This window comes from Pelophylax lessonae, assembly GCF_965119305.1.
Source record: "Pelophylax lessonae genome assembly, chromosome: 5".
Lineage (NCBI taxonomy): Eukaryota > Metazoa > Chordata > Amphibia > Anura > Ranidae > Pelophylax > Pelophylax lessonae.
The window spans coordinates 361,875,469-361,895,545 of record NC_138772.1 but is presented as its reverse complement, the minus strand read 5'-3'; the positions used below and the strand labels follow the sequence as shown (position 1 = coordinate 361,895,545).

Sequence of the window (20,077 nt, the reverse complement as noted above, 5' to 3'; positions counted from 1 at the left end):
AGAGCTGAGAAATGCTGTGTAAAATGTGTGTTTTGGAATGCTGTAGAGGATATAGGTCTGACGATTAAACAGGTACAACTTATGTAGGAGGATTTGTTTCATCTCTGTTTATCAACTGAGGCCAGTCACTTCACTGGGTATTTGTATGGGTTTACAACCACTTTAAACTACCACTCTACTATTAAATTACCATGCACTATTGTAATTTGGGACATTGTCTATTAGTACTAGAATATCACAGTTAACAGGCAAATTGGCATGATAGTAATTGACTATTGTTTGTTTTCATGGTGTTTTCTCAAAACAACTATCACTAAATCACTAAATAATATGGGAAATAAATTTATACATTATGGATATACATTGACCGGAATGGTTTTTATGTATTTACTATATGTTTTTAATAGATTTGACATTTACTTGGCAATGTGATGCTGGTGTGCCAGTAATATAGTTTTACAGTCGATGATGATTATTTTTCCTATAGGTTACAGATGAAGCACGCATAGATAAATGTAGCGATGCAGACAAGCAGGACAGAATATACCATTGCTTTGAATGCAATCATTACTTTCCTTCTTCCGCCATATTGGCAGATCATAACAAAGACGCTCATGGGAAAGAAAAGATTCATGTATGTCACCTGTGCAATAAAGCTTTTAAGAGAGCATCACATCTAAAGGTAGGCTTGTATCACTGGAATTGTTTTTTTTTTTGCTCTCCTGTTAAGGAAATATGTGGTGTTAACATTGTAGTCTTTATTTACATCTTTTGTTATATCAGAAACTTAAAGCTGAACGCCAGGAATCACACAACGCACTGCAAGGGTTAAATGCTTATTAAGTCTAGGGCTGCTGGAATCAGGATAAATCCCTTATTCCCCCGCTCCAGCAATCTCTATCTGTACGACCAGATCAACACTCCCCTTCTCTCTGAGGTGCTCTACATTGCACATGACGACTCTAAAGGACCACCTACAGACCTGGTCATTAGGGAGTGCAAGGGCACTGGAGCTGACCAGAGTGAGGAATAGGGTAAGCAACAGAGCCTTGCAAATTCCCCTCTTATACTAGGAGTACTGGGGGAACCACGGCAAGGTCATATTTTGCCTTATTCCTGGACCTCGGCCTTAATCGGCTTGATTTTCCCACGAAGAAATCAAGGTCTGTTCATCCACAAAAAGGTATTTCACTTGTGGATGAATGCCACAACATAAATACCACTCTGCCAAAGACATCTTATGTCTTCCAGGAAACCTATTAACATGATTTCTACAGTCCTCAGGTCTGTCCTTTTACAGCAATCACTAGGGAAGATGATTTTCAGCATGTTGCTTTATCCTGATTTACAGTTGTGTTCAAAATTATTCAACCCCCAATGCTGTAAAGGGTTTTAGGGAATTTAGTGTACATTTGTAATTGTATTCAGAATGAAATCCTACAAGGACTTCTTAAAGAACCATATGCAACTAAAATGACATCAATTGGTTTTGTAATACAGTAGTAAATGTTTCTTTTGTGAATTCTTCATTGACACAATTATTCAACCCCTTAAAGACTACCACTCTGAAGAACAGAGGTTCATTGACGTGTTTTCAATCAGGTATTGAAAACACCTGTGGATGTCAGGGAGCAGCAATAAAGCCTAATAAGCACCAATTAGGCAGCTTTAAAATGACTGTAATACTCAGCTCCTTCTAGACATTTACTGGTGTGGTTACAAACATGGTGAAGTCAAGAGAATGGTCCAGGAAGACAAGAGAAGAGGTGATTACTCTTCACAGGAAGGGCAATGGCTATAAGAAGATTACAAAGATGTTAAACATACCAAGAGACACCATAGGAAGCATCATTCGGAAATTCAAGGCAAAGGGCACTGTTCAAACGCTACCTGGTCGTGGCAGAAAGAAGATGCTGACTTTGACTGCTGTGCGCTACCTGAAGCGTAGAGTGGAGAAAAGTCCCCGTGTGACTGCTGAGGAACTGAGAAAAGATTTGTCAGATGTGGGTACTGAAGTTTCTGCTCAGAAAATACGGCGCACACTGCGTAATGAAGGCCTCCATGCCAGAACTCCCAGGCGCACCCCCTTGCTGTCTCCAAAGAATAAGAAGAGTCGACTGCAGTATGCCAAAAGTCATGTGGACAAACCAAAGAAGTTTTGGGATAGTGTTCTGTGGACTGATGAAACAAAATTAGAGCTGTTTGGGCCCATGGATCAACGCTATGTTTGGAGGAGGAAGAATAAGGCCTATGAAGAAAAGAACACCTTGCATACTGTGAAGCATGGCAGGGGGTCAATCATGCTTTGGGGCTGTTTTGCTTCTACAGGTACAGGGAAGCTTCAGCGTGTGCAAGGTACCATGAATTCTCTTCAGTACCAGGAGATATTGGATGACAATGTGATGCAGTCTGTCACAAACCTGAGGCTTGGGAGACGTTGGACCTTTCAACAGGACAATGATCCCAAGCATACCTCCAAGTCCACTAGAGCATGGTTGCAGATTAAAGGCTGGAACATTTTGGAGTGGGCATCACAGTCGCCAGACTTAAATCCGATTGAGAACCTCTGGTGGGACTTAAAGAAAGCAGTTGCAGTGCACAAGCCTAAGAATGTGACTGAACTGGAGGCTTTTGCCCATGACGAATGGGCGAAGATACCCGTAGATCGCTGCAAGACACTTGTGTCAAGCTATGCTTCACATTTAAAAGCTGTTATAAGTGTAAAAGGATGTTGTACTAAGTACTAAGATTGAATGTCACTTGGGGGTTGAATAAAACTGATAATGATGTGAGCACAGAAAAGACATTTGTGGTTATTTCATTATAAATGTTATGTTATATTTGTCTGACCTACACGTGCCTCTTTGATTTAATTGTAAGCAGGATGACTGAATGACCAAAATCAATGTCAAACTGGCCAAAACAATCAATTTCATTGGGGGTTGAATGATTTTGAACACAACTGTAGTTCCTAAAGAGAACTTATTGGTTAGCCCACAAGTCACATTTTCTTGAATGATATGTCAGTTCTTCCACCACCTAATCTATTTATCTTTTCCCTAATCATTATTCAAGGCAGATCATTTCACTTTGGCACAGCTTTTTTAGCATGGATCATTTGGAACAATTTAAATAGGCGCAAACATTTTTATTTTACCACTAGTACATATGTATTTAGTATTTATAATGTGAAAATAAAGTATTTGTTGTTATAGTATAAACATTATTCTTTAGGGCAAGTGTTAGGAGTTAGGTTCTATGTAGGTGCTACGTTTGGATAAACAATTTGTTTTAGGCCCCTTTCACACTTGTGCGACTTGAAAGTCGCGCAATTTTACCGCGATTTTGCAGCGACTTTGTTGCCGCAATTTTACCGCAAATTTGATGCGATTTTGACTGGACTTGAAGCAATGTCTATGTCTTTGGACCTCAAAACACATTAAAATCGTGCCAGTAGTAGTGCAGGAACTACTTTGAAGTTGCTGCAACTTTAAGTTGCTCATATATGAATGGGTATCATTGGAAAACATGGCAAACGACATGTCGTGCAACTCTGATGTCCAAAGGTGCATGACCAACTCTGATGTCCAAAGTTGCATGACAAGTTGCACAAGTGTGAAAGGGGCCTTAGGGGTTTGGTGGAAGCTTAAGTTTAGCATGTAAAAAAAACAACAAACAAAAAAAAACCCCCACAGTTATAGTCACATGACTTACCTGTATTAAAGTATGTGACACATTGAGAAATCATCACTACAAGGATGCCTGTTCTCTTCCTGTCTCTGAACTTCTGATACTGCAATGGTTCACAGCTTCAGATAGAACAGCAGTACGGATGGTCTGACAAGGACACACCCCTTCCTCCTCCGCAGTAAAAAGTTATTTCATTAATTTCACTGCTTGTAACATGATTTGTGAACAATTAAAGTCTGATACATGTACTGAAAGTTAGAGGGTAGAGGAAACACGTGTACCGCTGTATGTTCGACAGAAGCCAGCTTCTGGCATATGATTAAAGCTTGCTGTTAGTGGCTGCAAGCACTGATCAGTGTATGCTGATGGGGGGGGGGGGGGGGTTGTCGGGAGTCAACAATGTCAAAATGCAGTAGCTCGGGGGGGGGGGGGGGGGGTGTGTGGAGTCAACAATGTCAAAATACAGTAACTCAGCGTGGGAGATCCCTGCATCACACATCGTTGTGTTGATGCAGGGATCTGTCGCATTTTTTTGTGTTCAAACCACTGGTTACACAAAAAAAACTGAACATGTACAGTATCTCTCAAAAGTGAGTACACCCCTCACATTTTTGTAAATATTTTATTATATCTTTTCATGTGACAACACTGAAAAACTGACACCTTGCTATAATGTAAAGTAGTGAGTGTACAGCTTTTATAACAGTGTAAATTTTCTGTCCCCTCAAAATAACTGAACACACAGTCATTAATGTCTAAACAGCTGGCAACAAAAGTGAGTACACCCCTAAGTGGAAATGTCCAAATTGGGCCCAAAGTGTCAATATTTTTTGTGGCCACCATTATTTTCCAGCACTGCCTTAACCCTCTTGGGCATGGAGTTCACCAGAGCTTCACAGGTTGCCACTGGACACCTCTTCTATTCCTCCATGAGTGTGAGGGGTGTACTCACTTTTGTGAGATACTGTATTCTCTGATTTTTCACAGAATTTACTTCCCCATTCACAGATCATCTGTACCGCTGTTCTGCCTAAAGACCCAAAGCCGTTAACCATTGCAGCACTGGAAATTCACAGCAAAAAAAAAACTAAAGCTAAACTTCAGCTTTAGCCCCCGTTCACATACACGCGACGCTACTTCGCACCGCGACCTCCGAGGTCGCGGTGCGAGCAGCGCGCAGCGACCTCGGAGTGGCCGCCACGGACTTCATAACATTGAAGTCTATGGCGGTCGCCTCCGGGTCGCCCCAAAGAAGCTCCGGACCCTTTTTCTAAGTCGGAGCGACTTGTGTCGCTCCTATTAGAACGGGTCCGCAGCTTCCCTATGGAAGGCGACCTACGGCGACCTGTGAGGCAACCAGGTCGCCTCACAGGTCGCCTTAGTGTGAACGGGGGCTTAAAGTGATTGTAAAGCTTTGTTTTTTAAATTAGAATAACAAACATGTTATACTTACCTGCTCTGTGCTCAGAGCGGACCCAAATCTCATCTTTTGGGGTCCCCTGCTAGCAATCTTGGCTCCTTTTCTCCCAGTGTACCCACAGTAAGGTTTGGTGTCACTCAGATGCCCTCAAACCTGAGATGGGATGCATGTCAGCCCCGCCCCCTGATCCCTCCTCACAGGACTTGACTGATAGCTGCGGGAGCCAATGGGTAAGAATGCAGGAAGAGAGGAGAGCCGGTCTGACAGCTGGGACAGTGCTGGATTAAGAGTGGTTTGAAGTAAGTCTTTAGGGACGGGGCACAGATACATGACTGTTTTTTAGGTTAATGCAAAGAATGCATTTAGGTAAAGACCTTTTTTGCCTTTAGAACCACTTTAGGGTTAAAGGATTTGTATTATATATAAACTATCAAGACTAACAGCTCCACCCCTTCATTGCCTTTTATACCCCCTTGTACATACCAGGTATGCAGATGACCCAGTGCTATGTCAGGCTGGGTAGTATTCCTTTTCTTGTTACCTCAAGACTTAGTTAGTTTAAATTTAGACGATGCTTTAAAAGTCTGTAAGGTATTAGGTCTTACCAAGCTTTTTATGTGTATAAGGTAGCCTGAGTATTGTGTTTAAATCCTGAGTATTGTGTTTAAATAATTATATATATATATATATACTGTGTATATATATATATATATATAGTCCTGTAAAAAGGTGCGTATAGGAGCCACAGCCCACATAAACACTAGCAGCGCTAGAAAACGACCTCTAACCGGGTTGAGGGTATATGGCAAAATGGTGGTTATAATAAAGCCAAAGTTCATAAGTCCATGGTGTTCTCAGGGTAAAGTCACACGAAAGATAGGGTGCATAGGAAACTTGTTATATAGTGTTGGACAAGACTTCTTTGCTGGTCACTCTGCGACTACCATATCCTTCACCTCACCACTGTGCTCCCCCCCTTGAGAGTGAACACGTACCCTTAACGCTAGGGTCTAGCGCTTTGTTCAACAGATGATCCTCCACTCCCAGATGGCGATCCCCTCAGGACTCCACTCCAACCAGTAGAGATATGAACAGCACCTCCTCCTCTCCTCTCACATAAAGGGGGACAAATAGGGACCCATAGTGTAATATGTACAAACAAGGCTTTATTAAAAGGTTAAAATCACACTCACATGAAATCGGATGTAGTAAAGCGAAACAAATGTCCAAGGCACAAAACCCGGTCCTCCCGCTGCAAACGTTGTCCCCACTGAGCCACACGGTACAGGTGATCCAGCCACCTGATCGCGACGTTGCCCGGACTCAATGGGCGTTATAACTGGGGATCCTCTGGGATGTCCTTGGTGTACAACTGAATGGCCGCGTGCTCACGCTGTGATGCGTTTCGTCGGCACTGGACTTCTACTGAGGGCGTGAGCACGCGGCCTCATCTCCTCATCTTTATACCCTTTTGGGGAGGGGGGGTTGTATGTGCTAGATGCTGGGCGAAGACCTCCCCCACGTGGGCGGCCGGAAGCTAATCCGCCGCCACTAAGCATGCCACTCACGTAGGCGGCCGGAAGCTACTCCGCCGCTGGTCTCCAAGTCCGCTCATCCGGACATTGGAGACACCGGAAGTGACGCAACAAACCCCGCCTTTCCCTGCGTCTACCAATCCGAATGTCAGGGAAAGCGGAAATGGCATCACGCATCTCGGCAGGCCCTCAAGGCAGGAAACCGGAAGTGGAGCTTAAAGTCACCCTGTTGCCGAGACCGGAACCCGGAAGTGGAGCTCACGGCCGCCACGTCCGACCTCGCACACCCACAAGTACACAGAGCAAACATCTAATTAAAATAGACTACATTAAGGTCCCGCCTCCGCCGCAACCCAATCCCTCGATAAGGATGGATACATGACCATACCTGCGGACAGTGGGGACATCGCCTGTGTACAATTAACTCATTCAATCCCCAACATTACATACAATTAACAATGCTCAGATTACATGCATCTGTTATTCCATAACAAATACAAGTATAGAACACAGAGGATGTGAATATATTTAACACATGCTTATGTTACACATATCAGATATCCCATATCAACTATAAAATTGAACAAAAGGGGTACATTAACTATTTCTACCAAAGCCTGATAATGCCTATCAGACTTTACCACATGGGTATTATATATATCTCTATGTAGGAATAGTGTATAGATGGAACCAGTCTTAAATTCCCTTTGTTAGTTATCTCAGAAATAATCACTACATGAGACGATATTCGATACTGTACCCCATATACTGGGGATATCGCCACAACTGACGCCCTAAAATTGGTGCTCCCCTAGGGAGCATCAATCAAAACGCATGTGCTAATATCCAAAACAGGGCTAAAGTTACAAAATTAAAATGATTAATAAATGATTAATATATCAGACCAAATAGGCCTGCTGTCACCCGTCATTCTCAATATACCGGTCTCCACGCCAAGGTGGAGCACTATAAATCAAGGAAATATTACGGCCATCCTCGTGGCCAAACTACCAAAAAAACTTCATAACTGGATAAAATGGATAACCACATAGAGCCACTAAACGTGGGCATCTATCCTCCAATTGTATAAAAAAAAAAAAGGCTCAAATGGGACCTACCCACAGGGTGCCCATGAGCTATTGAACATACAGTACTGGTAGGTCAGAAGAAAAGTAGGAGGGGGGGGGGTGGTAGTTTTATAGGAAAATTACAAACATATATTACTACCTATAGGGACAAGATTCCAATTGCAAAAAGTCTAGTCTTGATACCTCTGGGCTAGTAATCACTAATGAAGCAGTTTATATCCAGCTCCACGTTCATACCATTGGGGGCTAGTGCGTTGGTTTAATAGATCCAGAAAGTTTCTCTTTTAGAGAGCTCCCTGACTCTATTGGAGCCCCTCCATACCTGTTCCACCTTCTCAATTCCCCAAAAAAGTAACCCCGAAGGGTCCTTATTGTGATGGTACTTAAAATGCAGGGGAACACTATGGTATTTGTAGCCCTTTTGAATGTTCCCTATGTGTTCTGAGATCCTTTTACCCAGGGTTCTCTTTGTCCGACCAATATAGATCAACCCGCAAGGACACTGCAGGCCATATACCACATGTGTGGATCTGCAGGTGATCAGGTCTTGTATCTCAAAGGAACGTCCATTAGCAGATGATGTAAAGGACGTATACCCCCTCAGATGAACATCAACCTGCCTACAGGCCTTACAATGTCTACAGGAATAAAACCCAACTCTGTTATCCAAAAAAAACTTTGGTTTTACAGGTGGGTCAAGAACTTTTTTAACCAGTCTGTCACCGAAACTTGGGGCCTTTCGGTAGATAAAGACTGGTTTCTCAGGGATCATTTTTCCTATAAACTTGTCCATTTGCAAGATGTTCCAATTTTTTCGGAAAATTTGCTCCACCTCTTTATGCTGGATGTTGAAATCTGTTATGAACCCCCACTGATGTCCTGTAAACACAAATATCCTCCAGGGGTCAAGTGGTGTCACCTAATTCCTGCTGTCAAGTACATTTTTTACATACTTATAAAACAGTGCATGATTCATGAACACTATACCATACTATATAATATAGGTAAATCCAAACTTACGTGGGTTATGTCCGGAACTTTTTGCAGACAGTTTTTACTTCATGAGAAAATTATGTATGTGTTATGTATGCGTTTGCTTTGTTTTTCTTGGGAAAACAAAACCCCAAAAGGCCTAAAACTGTGCCTGCCTTAGTTAACAGTTTATGATAATCTACTTCCAAATACGCCTTATCTCTACTCCCATTTATTGTGAATTAATCGAATAATGTTTTAACTTTTCTATTTTTTTTTTCTAACAGGATCACATGCAAACACATCAGCCTGGGCCTTCTCGAAATTCTCAATTGCCAAAAATATTTAGGTGTGATACGTGCGACAAAGGCTTTGCTAAACCAAGTCAGCTTGAAAGACACAGCCGCATTCACACAGGTATTTTATTATGAGGAGAATTCATATGAGGTTGTTGAGATATCAACCTCTTGAGTCCTCTTTTAAACCCAGGACCACAATTGCATTTATTTATCCCAGCAATGTATAAATCCACGCCCGGTGCTAGTGGTTGTAGCAGGCCCCAGCAGCATTGCCTCATCATTGGGATGGGCTAGTGCTAAACCTAGGATCTGATTCATTGGTGTCCTAGTGCTAAATTAAAAATTAATGTAAACATTTTTTTTTTAAACTCAGGAAAGGATAACTGCTTTTCCAAACTATAGGCATACTTTGAGAAAGTGTGAGCTTTGTTGATTAGAGAACTAACTGTGCAGGGGGCATTTCGGGCTACTGAAGATCCAGACCACTGCTCTCTGTTAGAGCAGCGGCCAGATCTGCATCGTGTTGCTGGCACAAGGGCGTCTAGCGTGGGATGCTGCTTTAGAACATTTAAATAAAACTGCCATATCCTTTGCTTTTTAGGATGCCTAGCTATATCTTAATAATAAAAAAAAAAAGAAAAAACTTGGGTTTATTTGGGGTTTAAATAAAAAAAAACATTTATGTGATCTCTTTATAGTCAGAAGGCTTTGCTGTAGTTTTGGGTAAATATCTTTGGCATGGTAGTTACATACAATAATTGCTGTTTTGAAAAAAGAATGCTGAAATTGAATTTCTTCCTCTCAGATCAAATACTATACAATCGAGAAATGTAATAAATTCCTAACCACACTTTTCTGGGGCTATGGCTCTTTAAAATGGCCTGTGCCAGATTTAAAAATCCCTGCCGCCCATTTTGGTGGCTTTAGGGACACATGCAGAAGATTCAAGTTGTTCTTAAAAGTGCTACTTTGTAAAGAATTGATACATAACTACCGTGCCAAAGGTAATGGCGCCCTCTGCAGGAGTAAGCTAGGCAGTTTGAAATGTTAATAAAAACCTTTCTGCTGGTGCGGGGATGCTGATGGTGGTGAACTCGGCGCCTGAGGTGGCAGTGAAGGAAACCGTTGATATCGTATCGGAGTCCATCTTGACCCACATGTTAAGGAAATACAATACAACCATACCTATGACACCCTATTTGCACCTGAGTGAAAGGAGAGGAGGAATCCTATACCACTCCACCATCCCAACAGTGAGCCAAGGGGGAGTCTACCTCAGGGGCCACACAAGCGTAAGTGGTCTTAATGCCATACGGCATATAGGACCCACTAGTTCTGATAAGTTACCCAATTTACCCTTACCACGGTGAAGAGATCGATGTCACAAGGAAAAATTTAATACAATCCACATTGAACACCTGCACCTTGATTATATTGGATGAGCATATTTGCGCAAGGAATATTGGTTAAACTGTTTTTAAACACCACAGTCACTTTATATGGACTAGAATCAACCCTTAAGGGTCACGTGCACGTTAAACTGATATCACAGTGTTTAATTATTCATTATTGTGTATATTATTTGTTTATCACGGATTTATATACTATATTTATTGATTTATTTATTGCAATTTGCACTTCCCACTGAAGAGCCTATTATCAACTGTATAGCATGTATATTGTATATAGCACCTTTTCATGATCATAATTTGAGCAAGCGCTGTAGGTAGTCTTCATAAAAGGCTATTTTTTTTTTTGTCATCTCCTAAACTTGCACTGTTTAGGAGATATTTACATTTCATGCAGCCGATGACGTCATCGGCGCATGCACTCCGAAGGAACGGCCACCCGTGCTATTCCTTCAGAGCCCTGTGCTGTTAATGGCTGCTCCCCCGCATATGCACGGGAGTGATGTTATCACGCCTCTGGCCAATCAGATGGCTGGAGGACGCGAACCAGGAAGCAGGACGGCCAAACATGTCGGCCTTGTCACCGGTGAGTGGGCCGCACTGCGGGGGGCTTCGTTCTAAGGTAAGCGTTTTAGAAAAGGGGTTAGTATGCAATGCACACTAGCTCATTATGCCTGCCTTACAGGGTTGTTGGTTTTTTTTTTTTTTTTTTTATTTGGGTTTTCAACCTCTTTAAAGCAGACCTACGATATTAGCAACATGGCAGTATACAATCGTACAATAAATATGGGCCTTTTATTATTAAAAAAAACATATTTAAAAACCCAGTGAAATAACATACATAGGCATAGTCAAAATCAGCCTTAGAGGAATACTCTGCAAAATTGAAATCAGCAGTCTGCTGCAGGCAAGAGGAAGCATTTCCTCAAGCTTCTGTCATCCATGACTAAAATTTTCACTTCTATATCCTGTCAAGTGAGAGACAGCTGGGCAAGGAAGGGTGTAGTCTAATATTGTTAGACTGTAGTCAGTTTGTATACTTGCCGGGTACTGAATGGGAAGCAGAAATCAGGCACAGCTTTGTAAATACAATAGACTTTTACACTGGCTGGTAAGAAAAAAAAATCCAGTTTCATTCATGGCTGTCCCAATAACCGGAATACTTAGCTCTTGGCATATGTATTATGGCTTTTCTGTGGGGATGTGAATTTGCCTTATACAAGAGAGACTCCTAACATGGGGTTGAGAAGCCAACTAAGTACCGGTAAGTTAGAACTATTGTTATTTCTTCTTTGGCAAGCGACAGGCTCCTGCTCTCCACTGCGCCTCTCCATTCTCAATTGAATTGTTTATTGGACCAAGCTGCAATTACATTAATATACCCTTCAATTAGATGGTTGATTAAAGCTTAGTATATCACCTTGCTTTGCAGTGTGTGAACGGTTGTCTTTCTGTTTTCTAATTTAGTAATGTAAACAAAAAAGTTATTCGTTTTTTTTGTTCAAGCAGGACATCTATGGTGTGTTCCCATTTTTTAGTTTTTGGTTTGTTAGCGTTTCCCATTTTTTGGTTTGTGAGGAATTTTGAAAGTACATTCGCCTTATTTATTCCCTGGACTGTGGATCATAGGCTGTGTTTTTGTGTTTTTTTTCGTGGCAGGTGATCTGAGGACTATTAGAGGGTTCATTTTCAGGGCAATTAGGATAAATTTGCTTCTGCATTGAAGAAGCAAATTCACAAATGGTTTTGTTATGCAGTTGCATTTTGCTGTTCCATAAGAACCTCTAAAAACCTCTGCCTATAATTTCATTGTCGTAATAAATGTGCAAGCTTCATATCCTAACAATTCCTGTGTGCTTTCATCTTCTTAATAAATGTCATTAAGTAGAAAAAAATGTTTACTGCACGCTCAAAAAGGTAGTTTTTTTCATAATACATTTTGTGAGATGCAACATATTCTCCCATAATTGCTCCAATTTCCATAGTCTTTATACCAATTTTACTTTGTACATGCAAAGACTTAAACATATGCAGGCAATAGCTTTAAATAGCCATGATATTGAGAAGGCAAAGGAGAAAAGTGCCATATTATCAGATGAAATGAGTGTTACTTTAAGACAATGTCAGTATAGTTCAGAAAAACAATTAACATACAATGCTGTAATACTAACTTAGCAACTTTTTCTCTTGTGAAGTAAAGACCAAGTTAACAATTTCCTTCTTTCATTTTTTTAACATTTTGTTAATCTAAGTTACTCCATATTTTTTTTCCCATTATAATTTTTATTGAAGTTTTGCATCAATATCAACACAAACACAGTCATTCGCATAGTCTTCGATTACGTGAGTCTCTCTTCCTGAATAAATCTACCGCAATCTACAATATCATAGAGAGGCCCGCATATACATTTAGAGTCTCCCATAAAAAAAAAAAATATTCTTGAAACAGCTACTGTGGAGTCTTCCTGTGAAACTGTACTCCCCAATTCCCTTTCCCACTCCGCTATATATTATGGTGATCTTGGGGGCAGACCGCAATAAAGCATAAATGGTTGAAATTGGGTGGGAAGGAGCCTGCGTCCCTAAGCACAACTTTTCAAAAGGTGTAAGAGGTCTGTGTATTGGTCCCTTCTTTAGTAAGTTCTTATAAAAATTCTTAAGTTGGAAATACTCCTGCCAATTTCCTTGCACTCGTTCTGAACCCCTTCAGCAATTCCCTTAGTGACTTTAAATTGCTCCCGGAGAGGGTGTTAAATATTGGTGAAATTGAGAAAGAGGTCCACTTGAACAGTCCCCTGTCTAAACTGTCCGGGTGCAAAATCTGGGCTGCCAAAAAATAGGGGTCAATGAACATTCATAGGTCGAAATATATATTGTTTTAATTAAATAATCCCATATTTTAAGAATCGGTAATAATAAAAAGGGTAAATCAGTTGTTTTTGGACTTTTTTAGTCGGAATCTATGGCAAAGACAAAGGGGAAATGGGGACATATGGACATCTATCTGGGCTCATTGCTTATCCTTGAAGCGATATATGCTATCTATGAGTCTCAGTCATCCTTGTTGATTCTTCCTTATAAGCACGTCATATTTTAATCTTGGTTCGGGGCTAGCCCAGACATGTTCTAAAAGTGAGGAACGTACAATTCAGAAGAACTTTTCAAGGAGGCTTGTTGGTATAGCCTAAAAGCTATACAAGAATCTTGGAAGATTTTCTTGGATGTCTACTTTCCAAAAAGGGGTCATTTGGAGGATATTTGTACTGTCCTATAATTTTCGGGCCTCAAGAAATGAGATAAATCAGTACATCAGGACTTATTGATTTTCAGATATATATATATATACACAAAGAAATGTAGCAGTATACATATTGGCTTAAATTTATGAAGAAAGATTATTTATTTGCAAAATGGTATAACAGAAACAAAGAAAAACATGTTTGTTTTCAAAATTTTCGGTCTTTTTCCATTTGTTTAGTTAAGAATCATAAGAAAAAAAAGCAGCGATAAAATACCACCGAAAGAAAGCTCTATTTGTGTGAAAAAAAAATGCTAAAAATGTAATTTGGGTACAGTGTTGCATGACCGCACAATTGTCATTCAAAGTGTAACAGCGCTGAATGCTGAAAATTTGTGGGGAAAAGTGTCTGGTATTGAAACTGTTAAACAACTGGTTCGCACACTTTTTGTTCTCATGCTTGCACAGTCCTGTGATCACACTGTAATTGCACAGGGCAGATCACAGGCACACAGGTGACTGTACTATGTGATCACTGTGACCAAACACCTGTAATGTTCCGGTACCTTTGGTACCCTAAATTACACTTTCCACAAGTGTATGCGCCCTACCATTTACTTTTGGAAAGGTGCGCATACACCTTTAAGACTGGAGCTGTCATCACTCAGCGCCGGACTAGATGGCTATTTAAGGCGTCGGTTCTCACTCACATGTGTTCATTCAAACACCCTTATCTGGATGCTAACCTTGCTTGAAGCTTCCATGCTTGCAAGCTTACTTCGCTGACGGAACCTCGCTGCGCTGATCCCTGTATCCCGCTACTGGATCATCCGCCTCTCCTGAACCACCCTTCGGCTGTATCGCTAATAGTGCTAAGTACCCCGCAGGGGAATTCTCTATAAACTTATACTAAGCTTACACTATCTAGCTCTGCATAGTAAAGACTGTTTATTACATCTGCATAAACTAGATTGCTAGCTCTTGAGACTACTGCTACTTTTCTGCACTGGGTTGATCTCTTTTGTATGTCCACCTGCTATTCTATCATCTGCTATCATACAACATTGCTAAACCTTCCTGCATCCATCTGCTACTGTCTCACCTTCAAGTGTCTATCACCTATCACCTCCACTCAACCTATCCCTCAACCTTCATCATTGTGTTACCACATACATAAAGTCACTCTAGGAACCAGCTTGCTAATTGTGTGTATTTACTGGCTGAAATAAGACCTTCCACACATGATGAGTCATTGAGGTTGGGAATGGTATCTCAGCATATCTCTTACATGACTGCTGACGTGGAACTATTTCTGCAGCTGAAAATCCACACCATATAAGAAACGCAGGAGCGTTACAGATTGAACGAACCAAAAAATGGATTCAGCAGAAATAGCCACTCAGGTGACACAATTAAAACAGCAAGTATCTGCGTTAATACACGCACTTGCTGAATTAAAAGAAGACAATCAGGCTCTGTCGCAGCAGGTAATTAGACTGACACAACTTACCTCTGCTCAGTCCCCTGAACCCAAGATAAATCCCCCTTTGGTATTTACAAGCGATCGCAAAAAATTTCGCGAATTTAAAAACGCATGTGAGTTACTTTTTTTGTTAAAACCTCGTACCTACCTTACTGATCACATTAAGGTTTGTACTATTATTTCTTACCTATCAAGCGATCCTCGAGCCTGGGCAGATTCTCTTTTTGAGAAAAACGACCAGCTTCTCAACTCCTATGCCTTGTTCCTGGCAGAGCTCACTAGCCTATATGATGACCCCAATAGGCAGAGTACTGCTGATCTTCAGTTAAGATCCTTGAAACAAGGAGGGAGGCCTGTAGAAGACTTTGTCGCACAGTTTAAGAGATGGACCATTGATTCAGAATGGAATGATGCATCTCTGAAAACCCAATTTAGGCTTGGCCTATCAGAAGCCGTTAAGGACGAGCTCGCCCGAGCGGATCTGCCAAAAACCCTGGATGCACTAATACAACTCAGTATTACCATAGATAGAAGACTACGAGAAAGAAAGGCTGAAAAGATGGGAATGCCATTATCCGTTTCCTCTCGGAGTCTGGCCGTTGACCCCGCTCCTATGGAGATAGGAACCATACGCCCACCGCTATCAACTATGGAAAAAACCAAAAGACTAAATGAAAATCTCTGCTTGTACTGTGCATCCCTGGATCACAAGATAAACGTCTGTCCCCTAGTCAACAAAAAGAAGGGTGAGTGTTCACATGTATCCCTAGGAGGATTGACAACTTCATTCACTAACCCCTACATTTCTGTTTTTTTGACATTACAGTGGGACCAGAACAGGATTACTACTAAGGCCATGATTGACACAGGATCTTGTGGAAATTATATGGATATATGTTTTGCTGCTTTAAATAAAATTCCTATTATTTCTAAACTCAAACCTGTCTCAGTAAGTCTTATTACCGGTGTTCCGTTATCCTCTGGTCCGATCACCGATCAGACACAAGCACTTCTAGTCACTATTAACGAGTCTCATAGGGAGACTTCTACCTTCGATTTAATACCATCACCCCACTTTCCCATTGTGTTGGGACTTCCCTGGTTGCACACACACCAACCAACCTTAGATTGGAAGAAACGGTCCTTGACCTTCCTTTCTTGTTATTGCGAGGAAACGTGTAACCTCCCGTTTTCCGGGAAGATTCTGTCTATGGTGACAGATGAGATTGCACCACTATGTTATCAGGATCTTTCTGAGGTTTTTCTTGAGAAAAATGCTCAAGCATTACCTCCTCATCGAGACTATGATTGTAGCATTGATCTACTCCCAAATAGCAAATTGCCGTTCGGTCATGTTTATCCTCTTTCACAGGATGAACTTGCCCATCTCAAAACCTATTTGGATGAGAACTTGGAAAAAGGTTTTATTAGACCTTCCACTTCTTCCACAGCAGCAGGACTCTTTTTTGTTCGCAATAAAGATTCAAGTCTCAGACCTATCATCGACTACAGGAAATTGAATGCTATCACAATAAAAGATCGCTATCCTCTACCGCTTATCCCTGAGCTCATTGAGCAGGTGCGTGGAGCTACCTATTTTTCAAAATTAGACCTGAAAGGAGCATACAATCTCATTCGAATCCGTGATGGACACGAGTGGAAGACTGCATTCAGAACTAGATACGGATTGTTCGAATATCTTGTGATGCCATTCGGCCTATGCAATGCCCCTGCAGTTTTCCAACGATTTATAAACAATATTTTTAAAGACTTACTAGATGTCTGTGTTGTGGTATATCTGGACGATATACTTATATATTCACGGACCCTGTCTGAACACATAAGACATGTAAGACTTGTATTATCGAGATTGCTTGCACATAATCTTTATGTGAAGCTGAAGAAATGCTTGTTCCATAAAGATGAGGTACTCTTTCTAGGCTACATCATATCCAAAACAGGAATCGAGATGGACATGAGTAAAATATCCTGCATTCAGGATTGGCCTACACCAACTACACGCAAGGCGCTACAGCGATTCCTGGGATTTTCAAATTTCTACAGGAAGTTCATAAAAAACTTTTCTGCTATTGTGAGACCCCTCACACAGCTCACTAGCATAAAAATACCATTTAAATGGTCAGAAGAAGCAAATAAGGCTTTCCACTTGTTAAAGACAAGGTTTACTTCCGCTCCCATATTACGCCATCCAGACCCATCCCTCCAATACATTCTGGAGGTAGATGCGTCAAACCTGGCAGTAGGAGCAATACTCTCCCAACGACCTACCCACACTTCACCACTTCATCCAGTCGCCTTTTTTTCTAAATCCCTGAGCAGTCCCGAGATAAATTACCCCGTGGGTGAAAAGAAACTGCTTGCTATAAAATTGGCTCTGGAGAATTGGCGACATTTACTCGAAGGCACCCAACTACCAATAATTATATACACGGACCATAAAAACCTCCAATATCTTCAGACTAGCAAAACTCTCTCGCATCTACAGGTACGATGGTCACTATTCTTTCTAAGGTTTAACTTCCTAGTGACCTACACACCTGCAGATAAGAACAAAAAGGCGGATGCACTATCACGACTAACTGAAGAAAACTACTTTGAAATCCCTTCCGTTCCTATAATACCTCACAAACGCATTATTGGAGTTGTCCGTTCCTTAAAGGAAGAGGTTCTGCATGGTATAAGTTTGGATTCACCCCCACCACAACTAAATACTGATGCAGAAGGCTTCCTCTACTACAACGACAAACTTTACATACCACCTACCCTACGCACCAAGATCTTGGAATTATCGCATGATGTGCCTATGGCAGGACATATGGGTATGACAAAGACTTTCAATTTGATTTCTCGACAATTCTGGTGGCCTGACATGAAAACATCTATACAAAAATTCGTCTCTTCATGCAATGTCTGTGCCAGGTCCAAAATTGACACTACGAGACCATCCGGTCTACTATGCAGTCTACCAATACCCCAAACTCCATGGGAGGTTTTGTCATTGGACTTCATCGTAGAATTGCCTCCTTCCAAAGGATTTAATACCATCTTGGTGTCAGTGGACCATCTGACAAAGATGGCACATTTCATTGCTATTCGCAGACTACCTTCGTCCAAACAAACGGCAGAACTCCTGATGAAACATGTCTTCAGATTACATGGTATCCCAAAAACTCTTCTGTCTGACCGTGGATCCCAATTTATTTCTAAATTCTGGCAAGAACTATGTCACATACTACGGATTGAGCGGAAGCTCACTTCTCCTTACCATCCGCAGACCAACGGACAGACTGAAAGAGTCAACCAATGCATCGAGCAGTATTTACGTTGTTACACTTCTTACCAACAGGATGATTGGTTGGATCTTCTCCCCCTGGCAGAATTTGCCTACAACAACGCAACTCACAGTACAACCAAGCAGAGTCCGTTCTACTTGAACTATGGGTTCCATCCCTCTATTCTCCCTCCACGCATCCTTCCTTCAAATAACCCAGTAGCCTCAGACTATCTTACCCAAATAAAGGATTCTCTGGGTTTACTAAATACTACCATTGCACACGCTCACAGTCAACAAAAGAAGTACTATGATCTTCGTAGAAGACCTTCTCCACAGTATACTATCGGGGACCTCGTTTGGCTCTCAACAAAAAACTTGAGACTGAAGATCCCTAGCAAAAAGCTTGGACCTCTGTTCTTGGGACCTTTCCCAATCAAGAAACTTATTGGAAAAGCTGCAGTGCAGCTTACATTGCCAATGGACCTAAAAATCCATCCCATTTTCCATGTGTCGCTACTGAAGCCCCATGTTCCGGACCACGGAATAAGGCCTAATATTCCACCTCCCCCTCCTGTACAAGTTGAAGGTGGAGAAGAATACGAGATAAAAGAGATTCTGGATTCTCCTATCTACAGAAGAAGACTTCAGTACTTGGTTAGATGGAAGAACTATGGGCCCCAAGACGACACCTGGCTAAACACCTCTGACATACATGCCCCTAGATTAATCCGCAATTTTCATGCGAGATACCCAGACAAACCAGCTCCAGAGGCCTTCAGGAGCAGGCCTTAAGGGGGGGGTATTGTAATGTTCCGGTACCTTTGGTACCCTAAATTACACTTTCCACAAGTGTATGCGCCCTACCATTTACTTTTGGAAAGGTGCGCATACACCTTTAAGACTGGAGCTGTCATCACTCAGCGCCGGACTAGATGGCTATTTAAGGCGTCGGTTCTCACTCACATGTGTTCGTTCAAACACCCTTATCTGGATGCTAACCTTGCTTGAAGCTTCCATGCTTGCAAGCTTACTTCGCTGACGGAACCTCGCTGCGCTGATCCCTGTATCCCGCTACTGGATCATCCGCCTCTCCTGAACCACCCTTCGGCTGTATCGCTAATAGTGCTAAGTACCCCACAGGGGAATTCTCTATAAACTTATACTAAGCTTACACTATCTAGCTCTGCATAGTAAAGACTGTTTATTACATCTGCATAAACTAGATTGCTAGCTCTTGAGACTACTGCTACTTTTCTGCACTGGGTTGATCTCTTTTGTATGTCCACCTGCTATTCTATCATCTGCTATCATACAGCATTGCTAAACCTTCCTGCATCCATCTTCTACTGTCTCACCTTCAAGTGTCTATCACCTATCACCTCCACTCAACCTATCCCTCAACCTTCATCATTGTGTTACCACATACATAAAGTCACTCTAGGAACCAGCTTGCTAATTGTGTGTATTTACTGGCTGAAATAAGACCTTCCACACATGATGAGTCATTGAGGTTGGGAATGGTATCTCAGCATATCTCTTACATGACTGCTGACGTGGAACTATTTCTGCAGCTGAAAATCCACACCATATAAGAAACGCAGGAGCGTTACAACACCGCAATCACAATTGTAAATAATGCCTGTGATCA

General features: G+C 41.5%; 1 protein-coding gene across 2 annotated transcripts in view; it reads left to right on the top strand.

The window, feature by feature from the left end:
• ZNF236 (zinc finger protein 236) overlaps positions 1-20,077 on the top strand; it is a 358,788-nt gene that overhangs the window by 322,166 nt on the left and 16,545 nt on the right. For both annotated transcript variants that reach the window (XM_082258772.1, XM_082258771.1), the window contains exons 30-31: positions 488-682; positions 8,993-9,122. In XM_082258772.1, coding sequence (XP_082114898.1) covers positions 488-682; positions 8,993-9,122 — 325 coding nt within the window. The remainder of the gene's footprint in view (positions 1-487; positions 683-8,992; positions 9,123-20,077) is intronic.